Source organism: Carassius carassius, chromosome 20 (assembly GCF_963082965.1).
Source record: "Carassius carassius chromosome 20, fCarCar2.1, whole genome shotgun sequence".
NCBI lineage: Eukaryota > Metazoa > Chordata > Actinopteri > Cypriniformes > Cyprinidae > Carassius > Carassius carassius.
Window position 1 is genome coordinate 7,708,708 of NC_081774.1, and position 17,891 is coordinate 7,726,598.

The following is a 17,891-nucleotide window of genomic DNA, read 5'->3' on the forward strand; positions in this document are numbered from 1 at the left end:
GCTAGTCATGACTCATGATATTTATAAGCCATCACCAGAGCTAAATCCCCGCCATCAACAGTGAAATGTTATTAATATACATTTATCTATCTAGGTAGCAGCTAGGTGTGTATTACACATTGATAGATATCTTTTTAAGTTGGAGAAAACACCGATGCCAGCTTAACCAGCTTGGCATGAGTGAATGTTCCAGCTTCATAGGCAATGCACGTGCGCTCTCTGCTCTAAGATCTTTGTGAGAGATGCGGTATTTATCTTTATGAAAAAAATATACCAAAACCATGTTGGTGGGTGGGGAGGGAGACTTCAATTAATATGGTGGCGATTGATGTAACGTTAGCAGTGCTATCCTTATAATTATAGGCTGCAGTGTAGTAGATCACCATGTTAAGTTTTCACCATACTGCAATTATGCCTCATTTGGCAAATAGCATATGAAATGTTAGGTGTGTTGTGGAATTGCTTGTTGTGTAAGTAATGATGGCAAAATAAACTCATTCTGCTCGATCAACTATGCATTTATGAAATGCTATTTTTTTCCCCAGGAACACTGTTGAAGTATTTTGGAGCACAACCAACCCTACCTGCCCCTAATGTTTCATCAAGTGTCAGAGCCTCCTCAGGTGATGATACAGCAGGTGAGGTTTTTCTTTATGGCAAATGGTTACATAGCCTGTTAAAGGACAATTACGGGGTAATTAACACATGGTTACTGAGTCGATCGTTCCCTGGAATGCGTTTTCATGATAATCGAATGTAAAGATTTTTATCTCTAAAAACAGATGATCTTATAACGCTAGTATATGGGGCACAGAGTAAGTAAAAGTAAATCGCTAGTTAATACCACTAACAAAGCTCAAAATAGCCTCACACTAACACGGTAGCATAATGAGGGTCCCTACATGCAAACCGAAGTATTGAGAACTTTGTAAGTGTACAGACAGTTTAATAAGAAGATACTTTATAAAGACTTTAAACGATACTTTATACTTACTATGTGCCCCATATACTAGCGTTATAAGCTAATCTGTTTTTAGAGATAAAACTCTTTACATTTGACCATGTGTTAATTACCCCTAGGTTCATTTTTCACTGGAATTGTCCTTTAATATGACATGACACATTTAGCTTTTTTTTATTTATTTGTTTGTTTGTTTGTTTATTTTATCATTGCTGGTTCATCCACTGCAGAGTTACATGCGACTGAAAGCGTTGTTGTGTTGTCTGGTGTGACATTTTGTCTAAAATTAACATCACGAGCAAGCTTCTACAATCAACCAACATGCAGCTTGATGTAGCGGTTAACCTTGTAAAAAAGAACAAAGGCGAACTGATCAGTTACCGAAAAACAGGCTTCTATGATGCACAGACATCTGCTAAAGAAATTTGTGAGCGGATGAACACAGAAGCAGTGCTGAAAGAGAAGCGATTGCGTTCTACAAAAAGGCACTTTGCCTATGAGGCTGCAGATGAGCCAATAGTGGATGCTATGAAGAGGCTGGAAGTGTCATTTTTTACTGCTGTAGTGGACTGTAGCATTCTGTCATTGGAGGATAGATTTAAGTCTCTAAGTGAGGTTAAAGAGAACTTTGGAGTGCTGCTCAATTTTAGGGAGCTAGATCGAAAGGTCCAGAGGGAGCAATGTGAGCTTCTTGGGGAAAAACTCTCTTGTGGAGAGGAGGCTGATATTGATGGTAGCGCACTGGCAGTAGAGATATAGAGTCTTCCTGAACTTCCCCAAACTATGATGACTGCCTTTGAGCTTCTCACATACCTCTCACAAAATGAGATGTGTGAGCTTTACCCAAATCTTTGGGTAGCTCTCAGGATAGCCTGCACTCTGCCTGTGTCAGTTGCCTCAGCAGAGAGGAGCTTTTCCAAGCTCAAATTGATAAAAACATACTTGAGATCATCAATGGCCCAGGAAAGACTAAGTGGACTTGCAGTCATTAGTATTAATAACAAAGTTGGCCAAGCAATACCATACAATGATGTCATCAGTGACTTTGCCTCCAGAAAAGCAAGAAAGGAACGATTTTGAGGTCATTGTTGTACAGTTGTGAGGTGTCATTGTTGAACCCTTGCTGTTCTTATGTTTGCTTTCATTATTTAAGGATCTTTTTTTTTGTAACATTCTATTTTTTATTATATTGATGTCTATTTTGGTTTTATTTAAAAGATTGCACATTTAATGCACATTTGTAAATAGTTTATTTAATGTTTTGTGACAGATTGTATTCAGAAGTTTTAATAAAAGAGTGAAATATTTTAAGTATCGTTTTTTTTATTTATTTTGTATTATAACCTCACTGTATACGTTTATAATATTCGCTATAACATTATAGCGTGACATTTGTGTCAATAATCTAGCACAGGTGACTCTGTGTGGTGGGAGGGGGGCCCCCAAATCAAATTCTGCTTAGGGCCCCCAAGAGGCTCGGGCCGGCACTGAACCAGTCTTAGGCTACAGGGTGATATGGCTGCTTTTGGATATTGGATAATATTGGTTAATCATATAAGTAATATAAACATGATTATGCCATAGCATTTAGTCAGTTTTATACAATATAACTGCAGTGTTGACTACTAATTTGACTTTTAATTGATGTCAATCTGCTCTTACAAGAATTCCAGTGATGACAATACAGATTGTGCAAATGGAGCAATATGGAATGAAAAACATGTACTTCAATAACTGCAAAATTGTTAAGAAAATGCTTTTTACTGTTATTCTTATTTATGTAACAAACTTTATTTCCCATGATTTAAAGATTTAGTGTTGCATTTATGATTATTGTGTGTGCTTAAGAGCAGGGTAAAGGTATGGGTATCTCGTGTATCAATAAGTAGACAGGAATAGGACCAGCATGCAGACAATACCACAGAATAAATCAGTCATACTCTGACCATTTAAGTCTATTATTCTGTTATTAAAAGATGCTACAAATGACATTACAAACGCTTCGTTTTGACATAAAAATAAATTAAAAAAATCATTCAGTCATACATTTCACTCATTAATTATCTTGTGTTAGTGGAATATAACTTTTCCAAAGACGCAGAACCCCCATACAATACAAATCTGTAAGACATTTAAAGCACTGAAAATATTTTAGAAAAGCAAATGTATACTATATCGAACATTGCTCCTTTATGAAATTGTTAATGCACTGAGCCCTTAATGTACAGGAATAAATGACCCAAAACTTACTGAAACTTCCTTACAAATAGATCAAGGAGTGGACATGGCTAATGAGCAGATAAGTGTCCCTCTGCTGCCACCTACTGACTTTAGTGGTCATTTACTGTCATTTTTGTTTTAACTGTTTGTTTTTCCTGCAGGTGAAAACAAGATGCATCCGTTTAAGCCTGTTACAGTTTATTTATCAGGGCTCTTAACATAGTAGTAAAAAATGTGCAGTATGACTAGGCTCAATTTAATAGAGTGCTAGGCTTTATATTTAGTGTAGCTCTATTAAATAGTATTTATGTTAAACGATTTTAAATTGAATGATTGATAATTTATTTTAGTTTAAAATCCAATACGTTTCTGAATGGTTAATTAAAACTAAATGCAGCATCTATGAATGAACTTGAGGCATGCAGACCGGCTGCTGCAGGGCTTTAACAAATCTTAAACAAACAAATAATGATATGACCCACTTTTTCTGAATTTTACTAGCCCATTTTATTTGTCTCTCATAAGATCGTATATACATGACAATAGACTTGTATATCATTGGGATACCAAATGTATGTAGCCTACTTAACATTCAGCATTATAAAAATAAATAAATCCAATGTAGTTCTAAGTAAACTGCCAAAATAAGATTATCTAGAATGTCTATAACAGTAAAAGTATGAGAAAATAAGGAAAATTAGGCGGGCAGACGTTAAGACGTGCAGACGGGCAGACGTGCAGACGGGCAGACGTTAAGACGGGCAGATGTACAGACGTTAAGACGTACAGACGTAATCCACACGTTAACTTCTAACGTGACGCCGCCGTCACGTCTGTAAAAATCAACAGCTACACGTTATTGACGTGTCTACGTGACGTGATATTTGCGTGTACGTCTCCATATAAAACAAATGGAGACGTACACGCACGTATACACGTGTGTTATCTGTCGTGCTTGTCAGTCTCGTCGCCGAATGACACAAAGCGAGCGCCATAAATAGAACGCTCCGTAGCAACAGTTGCCCCCATGACGTGACGGCGCGGCCGCCATTATGGACTGAAAACTTACAGGTTGACTGAAGAGTATCAGTAATAGTGACCTACATTTTAGTGTGTTCTTCACACAAACACTTAGAAAAGCTGCTCATCAATCATATGGACTACCTGTTTGAATGGATAAATAGCATAGACAGTAAAAGAAAATAAATAGAAATATACAGTAGCTCCTCTCGCAGGTGGGCTACTGAAAATGCTAAGTTCCAACAAAATGCAATAATGTTCAACAACCACTAGATGGGGCCTAAAGACCCCAGTTTGTTCGTTCATTGGTTCTTTCTTTCCTCCCGTTTTCAAAGTTTAAAGGTCTCAGCCGACTTTGAAAATCTAATTTAAACCATATTCAAATCATGCTGGAGAACATGCTCATCAGGTTTTTCACAGACTTCAGGTAGAATTTTAATGCTGCTGTCTTTAAAGCAAATGCTCCTCTTTAGAAGGGCCAGATGATTCTGTTTTTAATCATTTAAAGCTTCTGTTGTGATGTCATAAGGCTCATAGATAACATCTTACCCTTTACAACCATAATAATCCAAATTACATTGTTTGTTTGCAGGCAGTTGATACTTCTTACCTCATATCTGGGATTTGGAAAGACACAGCAAGTTACATTCATAAAGCCTTAAAAAGACATGTGCTGGTGTCTGATCTCAGAAAAGTTCTCATCAAATTCTTCCAAAACCAGATTATCTGGTCTCTGCTATCATTAATTGTAAAGTTCTTACATTAAAGGCTTAGGCCTACTGTACGTATGCAATAGTTTATGCATATATTTTCCTAAGCAATCTTTAAGTATAAATAGCTACCTAAAAGATTATTATTATTATTCAATTAAATCTATCAAAAAAACGCAATTAAGCCTCTTAAAGCATGAAAGTATCATGTCTGAGCAATAAAATTTACATGGATAATTTTTGAATAAACTTTCAATCAACAAATTCAACCATGTTGTCTCTAAAAATGCATAAAGACATCACCGTATAGAGCAGGCCTCACTCTTTAACAGCGTAATATTAAGACATAAAAAACAACTCTATGAAATGATATGAAAAAAAAAATATGAAATGTCCTTAATACTGTCTGTCAGTGTACTTGAGTCCTCAGTTCTCATTGTAGTAATCTCAGTCTCCTTTAATTCTCAGTCTCAGCCAAGGGGCTCAAATGAAAAACATGTTTTCATTTAAAGTTGTTGCACTTTCAAGGCTTATGTGAATTAAGTCTTCACTCAGGATTGGGAAAATACATGGAAGAATGAGAACAGTCCCACACACTTAATAAACAAGCACATTGTGCTGTTTACAGAAGGATTCTGACCTCATTATATCACAGTCCACATGGTAGCCGAAAACTACTCACTGAACCCTGCAGTATGTAAACTGAGAATTTTTTTTCTCAGTTTAAATTATAATTGATGGGCTGGATAAAATATTTTATGAATCATAAGGCACTATAAAACAATTTGCTAAGATGCACCTTGAGGTATGAATCAAGTGATTGGACGGCTGGGTGCTGTTGTCATTTATGAGCACATAAATGATTGGGATTCTGTAGTGATGTCAAAATACCTTCCTGGATTGTATCTGTTTTATTAACCACAAGTGTGTCATGTTTCTGTTTTGCAAACATGAAACTAATGATGTGTTGATGCATTCATTGTTTGTAGGATCTGTTGTTTGAGGAAACTGTGATTTTAATAATTCATAACCCTTTATCAGTGGTTATTTGTATGCGCTGACCCAGCAGTAGGTAGTAGTACAGTAAACATTATTTAAAAGGAATATTTCACCCAAAAATTAACATTTGCTTTGCTGATAAAAACATTGTAATAATCCACAGGTAATCCACACGATTGCAGTCCATCAATTAACATCTTGTGAAGTGAAAAGCTGTGTGTTTCAAAACAAAAAAACAAATCCAGCATCAAGATATTTTTAAACTTTAAACCGGTTCTTCTCCTATCAATAATATTGCTTTCTCCTGTAAAAATATAAAGAGTTCAAGCACTGTTAATGAGCAAAAACAGTTAAACAGTCAATCTGTTTGTGGATTTTGATGTGAGAAGACGACAGGGGATGTTTTCACTGGAAGAAGTGTTATCCTGGATGTGCATTACTTTTGGATCATAATCAGATTTTTATCAGCTGATTAGACTCATTCTGACGGCACTCATTCACTGCATCCATTGGTGAGAGAATGCTGTAATGATAAATTTCTTCAAAATAGTTCTGATAAAAATAAACTAATTTGTGAGTAAATTATAATTAAATTTTCATTTTTGACAAGCCATTCCTTTTAATATCAATTAATACGTTTTAATACAAAGGGTTATTGAATGCATTCTTTGACTTCCTTTTTACATAATGACTAATTTAGTTTTTGAATCTACAATTTTGTTGTTGTTGAGATCTATTATTCATGAACTAATTTGAATTTGCACATTATTTAAAACTAAATTTCTAAACACTTGAAGTGTTTTAGTTGCATTTTCCTTTTTTTTATTATCTGACACTGCATTGCATTTTTGAAATTTCATATATTTATTTCCACACTGGTGCCCAACAGTAGCCTGCCTTCTTTTGCAAATAGATTTACCAACTAATGATTAACTAAATTCCACAACAGAACAGCTTGAACCTCTGTGTGTGACTACACACATACCTAGTTTCTTCAATTATAAAAGCACCAAGTTTACGTTCTTGTAACCATAAAACACCAAAAAAATGTGCTTGATATATGTTTTTGGAGCGCTGGCCATAACAAGTGGAGTTTTTAGCCAAGACACGAGCACCTTACTGTCAGAGACTCGAGGTAAGCTTTAAACAAATTTTACTCTCTCATGCACAGACACCTCTACACAAACTCCTACATACACACACACACAGCGTGTTGGATCTGTCCAAGCCTGTCTCTTTTCCTCCTCACCTCCCTCAATAGACCTGTTTGTAGCAGTGGGTTCATCTGTGAAGATACCATGCTCTGACGGAGAAGAAAAAGGGGTGGAGTGGAGATTCAACGATTCAGTGCTTGTCTCAAGCCCTGTTCTCTCCATACAGAACAGCAGTTTGAAGGACCAAGGCATCTACACCTGCCACCAACCGAATGGAGAATTGATACAAACAGTATCTCTACACCTGGGATGTAGGTTTATGCATATTTTCCTTTATTGCTGTACATACATTTTACAGCCTGGTAAAATGTCACACTATTTTCCTATGAGACAAAGAGCTTAAACTGAAATTCCATCACTGTGTAATGTTTGCTCTGTTCAGATCCCCCTTCTCTTCCGGATGTGCATTGTTGGTCTCCAAGTTACCCTAAAAGGGCAATATGCTCTTGGACACTGACTCCAGACCCAATACTTCCAACACATTATATTGCTACATACAGGTATCTTACATTCTTAAAAATATAGGTCCTTTAATGGCATTAGTGGTTCCATGCAGAACCTGTACCATCCATTGCACAAAATGTTCTTTAAAGCGGAAGAAATATTCTTTACATTATTCAAATCTTTTACACAATAAGAAAAATTATTATTTTTAGAACTTTCACTTAAATGTTCTTTGGGGAACCAAAAACGGTTCTTCTGTGGCATCATTGCAAAAAAACATCTATTTTTAAAATTATACAGTATATTTAGTGCCTTGAATTCTGAATGATTACCTTTTAATGCTATACATATCGTCTTTATAAATAACCGTTTAATGGTTTAAAAGCAATGTGAAAGCACCGTTAAATAGTCCATATGACTTGTGCTCTATATTCCAAGTCTTCTGGAGAATCTGTGATAGTGTCTGATTCATGAGTGAATCATTAAGTGAATCATTATTGATTAATTGAAAAGTTCCAACTCAAAATAATGATTTGTTCATGAATCAGACATAGTTTTTAATAAATGGGTTTGGATTCTAATGAGCATTGTGAGTAAATAATGACAGAATTCTTGAATTAAGTGTTCATTTAAAATGTTTTTAAATATTTCTTTATTCTGAATATTGAGCTGTACTTTAAATTGTACACCCGTTGTAAATTGCTCTAATTGTATAATTGTATCTTATTTTGGATGATTTCAAAAATAAAGTATAATTGTTCAGAATATTTGCTGAAGTTCTTCTCCATTTTAATTTAGGAGCTTTTTAGACCCGGTGTCAAGTGCCCGTCAGTGCCAGAAATGGGGAGAACAAGACAGGCAATGTGCGTTAGAGCAACTGGAGATCTTTGCAAGTGAACGGACTCTCATCAACATTACAGCTATTAACGCTCTGGGTAGCTCAACACGCATATGGCCAATTATTTTTGAACAGATAGGTGAGATTTTCATAGTCCTCTTTTATACCTTTTTATTTATTCCACTGGTTTGTCTTTATTTGTATTTTTTGAAATGTTATTATAATACAACCTAATCATATGAATATGTAAAAAAATCTGACATTCTTAATAAGTATTTACATCCAAAAATATCAGTTTAAGCTTTGGCTCTGATGAAACAGCGGCTTTTGCTGTATTTTAAAGGATTTATCAATGTCTAGATCTTGATGCATATGCCATGAGCTCAAATTGAGTGTTTAAATTCTTGTTCTTGGTTGGTCTGTAGTGAAACCTGATCCTCCGGTGAATGTGAGCATGATGGTAATGCCAGGCAGGAAGCTGTCTGTGCAGTGGGGTCCACCACCCACTTGGCCGGATCCTGTCAACTTTCTCCTTAAATACACAGTGAAATTCCACTGGGGCAAACCTGAGACAGCAAGAACAGTGAGTTTCCTGTGTAAACCATGTTCAATGGTGTTTAATGCAACTAGATGCCTAGCTGTCAAGTACTGAAACAAAGGCACCAAACAGAAAGCAATATTTGAAAAGTCACCTCATGCTACAGGAAGGACATATAGTGGTTTTTAATACTTTAACATTCTTTGTTTTCTAGATGGGCCCTTATGAGTCTAATAAAATGGTTTTGAGTGGTCTGGTGGCAGGACGGACTTACTACATCCAAATATCTGCAAAGGACTCCCTGGATGATGGACAAAGCAGTGACTGGAGTGAACCAATAAGTGCCACTGTACCTATCAACTGATGTGGTGAATCATGACATTACACTACATTAACCAAATGTTTTAGAATTGTTATTAGTTCTTATTGTGTCACCAAAGGAAAACTGTGTTTATAAAGGCAATGACAACCAATCTGCAAGCTCAATGTGGAGAATTTTGTTAAAATAATAGACAGTATGGCTTCACTTTCATGTAATCGCAAAGCTTGTAAAAAATTTTCTTATCTATTCTTTATTACCTAACAGATTTTAACTGGTTTGGGAAACAATAAAAATCACACATTTTCAAGAAGCACAAGAAAAGAAAAACAATGTAACAAAATAAAAAAGCTGTACAGAAAAGTTTAATAAAAATGTTCTAAATATATATTCAGACTTGTATACTCGTGTTTTTATTATAGTCAACATTTGAAGTGGATCAAAAAGACTTCATCAAGGTTTTGACCCACTTCAAATGTTGACTAGTGTATTATAAACTGTGTTTTGTGGTATTATTTATACACTCTTATAGAATTTAACAATATTTAAAATTAGTTTTTATATTTTCAGGCTTAATTTTAGTTTAGGTTTATGTACTTTTTATTAAAAAATATTTCTAAAGTTTTAGGTTGTTCGTTATAATATTTATATTTTATTTATTTTCTTTCATTTGATTTATATAGTTTTATGATTTCATAGTTTCTATCATTTAATATTAGTTGTATTTCTTAGTTAATTTCTTTTTATTATTTTTATACATCTATTTAGCTTTAATTTATTTTTAAGCTTTGTAATTAAACTTAACATTTATTTATTTCTGTTAACTGCAACTAATTTTATTGAAATTAGTTGCCAAGGCACCATTTCTAATTTTTATTTAAGTTTGATAAGTCTAATGTTTTTCAATTGATATTTATATTTTATTATATTTCTTATTTATTTCAGCTTTATTTAATTTTTAATAAAACAAATTCAGCAGCTAAGTGCATATAGCAGCATTTTTTATTTTTTAAACAACAGTATGTTAAAATTACAACTTATTGCAAATAGTAACAATTATCTGCACCTCAGTATTGTAGTACATTTTAAAACCGTATACAATATTAACTAATTGAGTGTAAATTGAAATTTTAATTCAAATTATTAAATGAATGTCATCTTATTGGGACAATAAAGCCCTCCTTTCCACCTATCCTAACCCTACCCGATACGTTATTTTTAAACTTTTTGATTATATTCTTCATTTTCACTGAAATAAATGCTTTTCTGATGTGATCTGAAATTTGAAAAGGGAGAAAAAAGTGTGCCAAAAGGCAGATTCGAACCCAGGTTGATTGTGTCAAAATGAATACGTCACACATTTTACTATCTTCGCAGATGGTTATTGGTTGTCTTTTGCAGTCTTGATTAGCCGAATCACACATTGGTGGGCGGAGTTAGTGTAAATATCTTCAGCCAACAAGGCGGGCTATTTGCACTTAGTGTAAATAGACCCTCCATTAAAAAAAAAAAAAAAGATTTATAAACCCAAGAAAAGTATTAAAGTGTAACTAAACCCCTGCTCAGAGCCTGACTCCACCCACTGACAATATTTGAAAAATGCTGAAAAGTGGGCAGATCACAGCGGAGATAGTTGGGACGAACCTAGGGTGGGGCTGAGCGAGTGCGGCGGGATCCTGAGACTCGCAGTGACGGATTGATTGACAGCTGCTGTCAGAGACGCTAAAATGGAGAGTGACTGTAATGACGCAAGTAGCTTTGCAACAGAGCGATCATTTGAAGTAGAGGACTTTTCTCCCCCACTTTTACCTGAAGTGGAGCGTGTCGAGGTGTCTGTTCATATCAATTCGAGCCGCTGGCTCAAACTGCGGTCTTACCTCCCGCACCGCGTCGCTTTTCAGCGCGAGCTGTGTGGAGAAGCCCATTTCCACCTCCATTGCGTTGGAGAAGCAATCCCGTGTAAAACGCAGTTTGCACATTCGAGCTCTAGGCGGGAACTTGCGGTCTTCCAGGCCAAATGCATGCAATCACTGGCGCTTAATTTTAAAGTCTGCTGGTAAACTATGCAGTCCAGCAGTGCTGTAGCAACCAGCAACACACCTCCGTACCATCCTGACCACTGTACTAAATACAGATAAATCTAGCTAACTTGAAGATCTAAATAACTATATAATTGCTATGCTAAATAGATGCTATATTAGTCTATCCTGGTCGTTACCAATACTCGCAATTCCAGCTCCTGACTCACTACAGTGATTTTGATGGTTTTATACTGCCAAGGGCGTGGTAGCTCGTACCAAGGGGCGTGGTGAGCTGGAAACCGCTTACGTCACCTGCCACCGCTTACGTCACTTGCCACCGCAACATCCAATAGGAAAAATCAACTGCAGTAGCCACCGTTCAACCTGAAGAGGGCAGCACTCACACGTTTTTACACCATATATTGTAGAATTAAAACACTTTATACTCAAATGTCAAAAAAGTTACTCGAATCAATGAACAGCACTAATAAAGCCCCATTCTTATAGATCATTAACTAAAAAAAGTTGGTTTAGGGTTTAGTTACTCTTTAAAGAAATAATTCACACAAAAAATTAAGATCCAGCTTTTTATTTTATGGGTGAACCTTTAAAAAATAACTGATGTAGCTAAATGAAAAATGTTCAGCATCTCTTTACATAAAATAGGTCAGGTCAGGTAATGAAGATTGTGACTTTATTTTTCCCTTAACGTAATATTTTTTTGACTTACAGCCAAATCCTTTTTATAGGTACCCACAAACAGAGCATGTGAGTGGAGTAGAGTGGTAATATTTCTTTAAGAGCAGGTCATATTTCTTTAAGAGCACTGATCGCCTTTCTGAAGATTCCTCTCCGCTCGCTCAATACGCTAAGCGCCGCTCGCTCAACGCAGTCCATAATCCAAGCGTTCTTTAAGTGCCTTTTATCTTGTGTGTGCTTTTCACATGCTTTATAATCCAGATGTATTTTGTAAAGATCTATGCACATTTCATCTCGTGTGTGTGTGCGTTTGTGTTTTAATCAGCCTATTTTGATTGTTCTATTGCACAACAACGCTAGCTATTTTCACGGAAATAAAGTGAACGAAAATCAAACACACTTCTTCAGTTTTTGCATTTTAGGTAGAGTATGTTTGCTTAGGTTAGATTGATATATTGAATATATTTTAATTAATACAATTTATACAATTAAGAAGAATGTAAGAATTATGTTTTGAAACACGATAACTGCCATTTATCAGCATGCATAATTGTACATAATTATCCAAGAATTTCGGTACGAACAGTAAACAATTAGGCCTACTATGTCACACCGCTCCGCTTCACTCACCTACTCTGCCCACAAAGCAGTGCCTGAAACCCTTCTAATACATTTAATACTAATATGTCTAATACTCTAATACGTCAACAATCAGTGGTGTTACAAACTCTGAGTGACGAACACCCATGGAGAAAGATGGTGCACGAGGCAAGTGTGCCGTCACCTTTTCTGGGCTGTGCGTGCCTGGACCAGGCTTCCGAGTGGCATCGCTGGGAATATTACTACGGCTTTGCAGGGAGAAAGAAGGCTGTCTGTTCAGGTAAATGCTTGGCTCTGTGCTGTTGTAACGGCCAGGCCCTGGGGTCATGGACAGGTCCTCCGATGGGCCGCCTGCTTTCCTGCGTGCTGATATTGTGAAGCTAGCGCTGGCGGGTTTGTGGGGAACATGAGAGCCGAAGAGGTTGGGTAAGGTGTAGCGGTTGGGGGCCGGTACAGGGTCCACACTGCGGTAGCGTGTGCGGTAGGCCATGGTGTAAGACGGAGGTTTGTGGTGAAGGTTCAAAGGTGGAGCTTTCTCAGGACTGTAGGCTCCGGGTCCAGGAGTCTGGAATGTATCAGCTGATCAAAAACACAGAATCAGCAATTTCTTTATATGATTATGCATCCCCTCTTAAAAGCTTAAGTGAATATGACATAAAATGATGCTATTTACTTTCTGGATACACATTACCATTGCTTGATTCATCCAAAAAGTGCATGTGCATGTTTTTTTTTGTGTGTGTTTTTTTTCAGATGCCTTTACCAATTTCTCTCAGTGAACCCTTACATTCTGGCAATTCCCATTTTCATTTTATATATAACCAATCCCAGATGGATAAAATGTAAGCCCGACCCAATTTCTTTTCTTATAGAGTGAGAGTTTGTTATTGAGTGCCCTTTTTTTTTCAACCTCAACATTACAAACATATTTGAATATCTGACAAAAAGACAAAGGTACAAGTAATGGGAAATGCAGCTTCTCACTAAAGAATCAGCTGTTAAACATGAGTTTAGAAAAAGTTGAAATAAAGCAGTCTGCTGGCTTCAAACAAAAGTGTATAACCTAATATAAATTAACAACCTTGTAGCTCGTAGTAGGCTTTAAAAAGTTATATTTTAAAAATCAATTCCCCTATGGATAAAATGAATGGGATTTTTCCTTACGGAACCTGACGGTTGGACTCTACTGACTATCCTATTTTATTCATGAATATGTAAAGTTACAGAAGTAAATATGTTCTTTATGCCATTCCATGTTGACTTCATACACATCAGATCTGTGTAATAAAAAAGGTGAAAACTCTAGCATCAGATCAGATGAAAACCCACCTGTCTTCTTCTTTCTGCCCTGCATGGAGTACGATGGAGTACCGTCTCTACCAAAGCGTGTCATTTTGGCATCTACATGATATTGCGGCCCTGGACTGGAATCCACAGACACCACTATTCAAAAGCAACATTATGAGAAAACACATCAGAATTAGATTTGGCAGACATCACTCTCAGAAAAAAAACTGGTAGAAAAGCTGTCACTGGGATGGTAAAAGGAACCATTTAGGTTCTCATTTTAGGTAATAATATCACCCTTTGAGGGTAAAATGTACCTTTTTGAAAGGGTACCCTCCCAGTGTCAAGTTTTGTACTGTACCATTTTTTCTGACAGTGTTGCCGTTGCTAGTATCATGCTCTGCTGTTTGAGCTAGAGAAATGCTATTTAAAGTGAATTAAAATCAAACATATGGATTAAAATCAAGCATGTGGATTTTATTAGCTTAATATGCCAGTGAAATAACATTAATCATTATATTGCATGCTGTTGTTTGTAATATAAAGTCCAGATGTGCAAGGATTCTTGTATGAATACTTTGATCCGACTGGGTGTTCTCAGTTTCTTCCATGAGGAAGCACACATTACATGTCACTAATTAGGCATCTAAATATTTGAGGGTGTGTGTGTAAATCCACCTAATATTTCAGGGCTGCATAATAGACACTAATTAATCTATGAAATTATCAGTTCATGGGAATGCCACGTTGATATATATCCATTTTATCCATGAACATGCTTGTTAAAAGCATTCTCAGATGATTAAAGCCAGCATTAGTTGAGTGGATCATGTCATCTGTCAGTGTGAGAAGTGTTTGATTTCGTGTGGTGTCACTCACTGTTGCTGCTCATGCGGCTGTGGAAGGAGTAGGCCGGGCTGCTGGGTTTGGTGTAGTCATGGTTGATGTAACCGATAGTGGGGGGAAGAGCATAACGCCCCGGCCCGGGGCCTGTGGACATAAACAAAAACACAGAGTGCGCAGCCTGTTAGCATTTATTACTGAAATTGTGTTGGGTAATTACTGGAATTGTATTTATAAGTAGAATTAAAACTAAAACTAGAAGTATTATAAGCTATTTTTATTAATTGAAATAAAGCTTTAAAATACAAATGAGATGGAAATACTAAATTAGAAAAGTTGAGGCACTGAAAAGAAAAAAATTAAATATTAAAACTGAAATTATATATATATAATATATATACACACACTTAAGAGTCAAATTATATATATATATATATATACACACACATACACACTATAATAAGAAAGTAATAATTAAAATGAAAGTATTATACTGTAATTATGGTTATTACCATTAACAAAAACATTTTTGTTAATAAAAGACTAACTGAAATGACTGGCAAATAACTGAAATAACTTAGCTGAAGCATTAAAATAACTGAAAATAAATAAAAAATAAAAATGAAATAGAGACAAATGAAACCTAAATAGAACTATTTTAAAAAATAATTATAACAATGACAAAATGTAAAAAAATATATATATATTTAAGGTAGGATTTATACGGTATAGAAGGGTTATTATCATTAACTAAAACTCATAGAAATATGAAAACATTTTTGTTAATTGAAATACAGCTAAAATAAAAAAAATGTATAAATATGAGATTAGAAAAAATTTGAAATGTTGCCTCGGCAACTAATTGAAATTACTTTCAAGTTGAAGATGAAGAATAAGAAAATTAAAACTGAAATGCATATACATAAATTAAATAGCAATAATAAAATTAATTGAATTGTAATAAAATAAAAAAGAATAAAAATGACAAAAGCACATAACTAATTGACTAAAAATTTAACTAAAACGAAAACCAAAAAAAAATAAACAAAGATATAAATGTAAAAATATATAAATAAATGGAAATTCTAGATATTAATAAAACTATAATAGTAAAATAATACTAAAATAACAAGGATTTGTAATTGATAACAGATGCAAGTATGTCTGCTTAGCTGATTAGTTTTCTTAGTAAATATAAGGTATACATCTGCTATCTATACATGAGTCATTTCCTTTTTTATTAAATCTAAAATAAAACTATGGAATGTAATTCATGTGAGACATAAGAGGTCACACATGCTGTGCACATTTCTAAAACCTTGGCTGTAAACTTTCATTTGAAATCGTATGAATTTTGCTACATAGTTAAATGTCATACAGTCTTTTCAAAGCTTTGGCCAAAACAAGAAAAGACCAGAGAAAAGACGTTCTGTTCTCAGAAAGATACAAGCAGGTGTTGCAATAAAAGACCTAACTGACAGTTTCTTTCATCAAACTGCCAATCCAGTCTCAAGAGCCAAATAGGAGCATGAAGTGTGTTTGAACTACTTACAGAGCCCTGTGCTAAAATAAATAGTCAGATCTCCTCACTTTGCTCAATAATTCTTTCGACACAATCATTTGGACAAATGAATCCACTGAAATGAGAGGTCACAAACTTACCTCTTTCCCTGCCAGCAATGATGGGGCGCCGCCTCACCACTTCCCCCATGCTGCGTATATTTTCTGGTGAGCTTAAAGAGCTGACAGCAAAATCGGCAGCAAGAGTGCTCAAGGAGGTCCAGGAAAGGTTGAAGTTTCAGTTTAGACACACTGGAGAGATACAACTGAGACCTGAATTATGAATGACTCTTACAAGCGCAAGAAACCTTATCCATGTCCAGGCTACAACAATATCCATCTAAATATCTTTACGCATTACAGATTTCCTTGGCATCTTGTCTGTAAACGGCAGCTAATGAGCTAATTACATAATGTGAAATAGACAGCCGACAGCTATTTGAAATGACTAATGTTTATATTGTAGGACCACTTTATTCTTTTGAGATAAAAAGATTATATACTAATAGCTGCCTCAAATGTAAATACTGAGAGATATTCTGTACTTTCTGTCATCAGCTTGTGATAAAAATTTTTATTTATCACATTTACAGAGTACCTTTTAGCTATAGAAAAGTATACAAAAGTTTTTTTTGCCCCCAATGGCCTTATGTTATTTATTTTATAAATGACATTTTTTTTTAAATTAAATTTCTAAATTTACTAGACATGGAAATCACATTTTTTAAAGTTCCAGATATTTCTAGGAGTGCAGGAAACCTTCAAAATATTAATTATTAAATGTATTAAAGTATGAATTGATGCACTGAAGTATGGATGTGGTGAAAATGTCTCATATCACTATAAAGGAAATTAAATAAAGTACAGAATATATTCCTAATAACATTAAAAATGTTATATATATATATATATATATTTTTTTTTTTCTTCTTTCATTGTGATCAGTTCTAAAGTGTTGAGCAAAAGACTACTCTATAAATCTCTCTCTAAATATATATATATATATATATATATATATATATATATATATATATATATATATATATATATATATATATATATATATATATATATATATATATATATATATAATTTTTTATTAAAGTGGGTGATGTAACATTGTATGATTGATATGATCTGTCAATCTCGCTGTTCCCATGGCAACCTTCAACCAGTACTCAAAACAAATGAAACTTCTGGAAAGCTGCTCTTGTTTCTGTGGCATAGTTTTACAGTAGGATGTAGCATATCAAGTTCCTCTGTAACATTAATTACTCTGATTTAACAGTCTGAAGCTACTTTGAACAAACAATGCATTGCTTTAACAAAATCCGTTTCTCTTCGGCAGCTCAAACTGACTGAAAACAGCGCAAAATGTAATTAGCATGCTAAGAAAGTGTGTCTTGTGAAAGCTGAGACGTCATCCCTGACCAGTGAGCGGACATTAAACATTAACCTTCTCTATCTCCAGACTGGGTGCCTCGTGTAGAAGCAGGTAACACAACAGATGACCTCTGGCATGTAGCTCAGTTGAAAAAAAAAAGCAATATGAATTTGCATCCAAACATATCCATCACCTGGTTTTCATATAGCTGGTACATTAACTCATAATCAACAT

General features: G+C 35.0%; 2 protein-coding genes across 2 annotated transcripts; one reads left to right on the forward strand and one right to left on the reverse strand.

The window, feature by feature from the left end:
• Positions 1-6,842: 6,842 nt before the first annotated feature.
• LOC132095738 (interleukin-27 subunit beta-like) lies at positions 6,843-9,455 on the forward strand. The gene is made up of 6 exons (XM_059500849.1): positions 6,843-7,045; positions 7,172-7,375; positions 7,507-7,624; positions 8,367-8,545; positions 8,832-8,989; positions 9,159-9,455. Exons 1-6 carry the CDS (start codon positions 6,958-6,960, stop codon positions 9,306-9,308), a joined length of 897 nt encoding a protein of 298 aa, XP_059356832.1. The 5' UTR covers positions 6,843-6,957; the 3' UTR covers positions 9,309-9,455.
• Positions 9,456-12,652: 3,197 nt separating this feature from the next.
• Positions 12,653-16,424, reverse strand: LOC132095934 (outer dense fiber protein 3-like protein 2). Its single transcript, XM_059501022.1, has 4 exons — positions 16,376-16,424; positions 14,750-14,860; positions 13,913-14,026; positions 12,653-13,162 (listed from the first exon to the last, which is right to left on the reverse strand). Exons 1-4 carry the CDS (start codon positions 16,422-16,424, stop codon positions 12,672-12,674), a joined length of 765 nt encoding a protein of 254 aa, XP_059357005.1. The 3' UTR covers positions 12,653-12,671.
• Between the last annotated feature and the right edge of the window lie 1,467 nt (positions 16,425-17,891).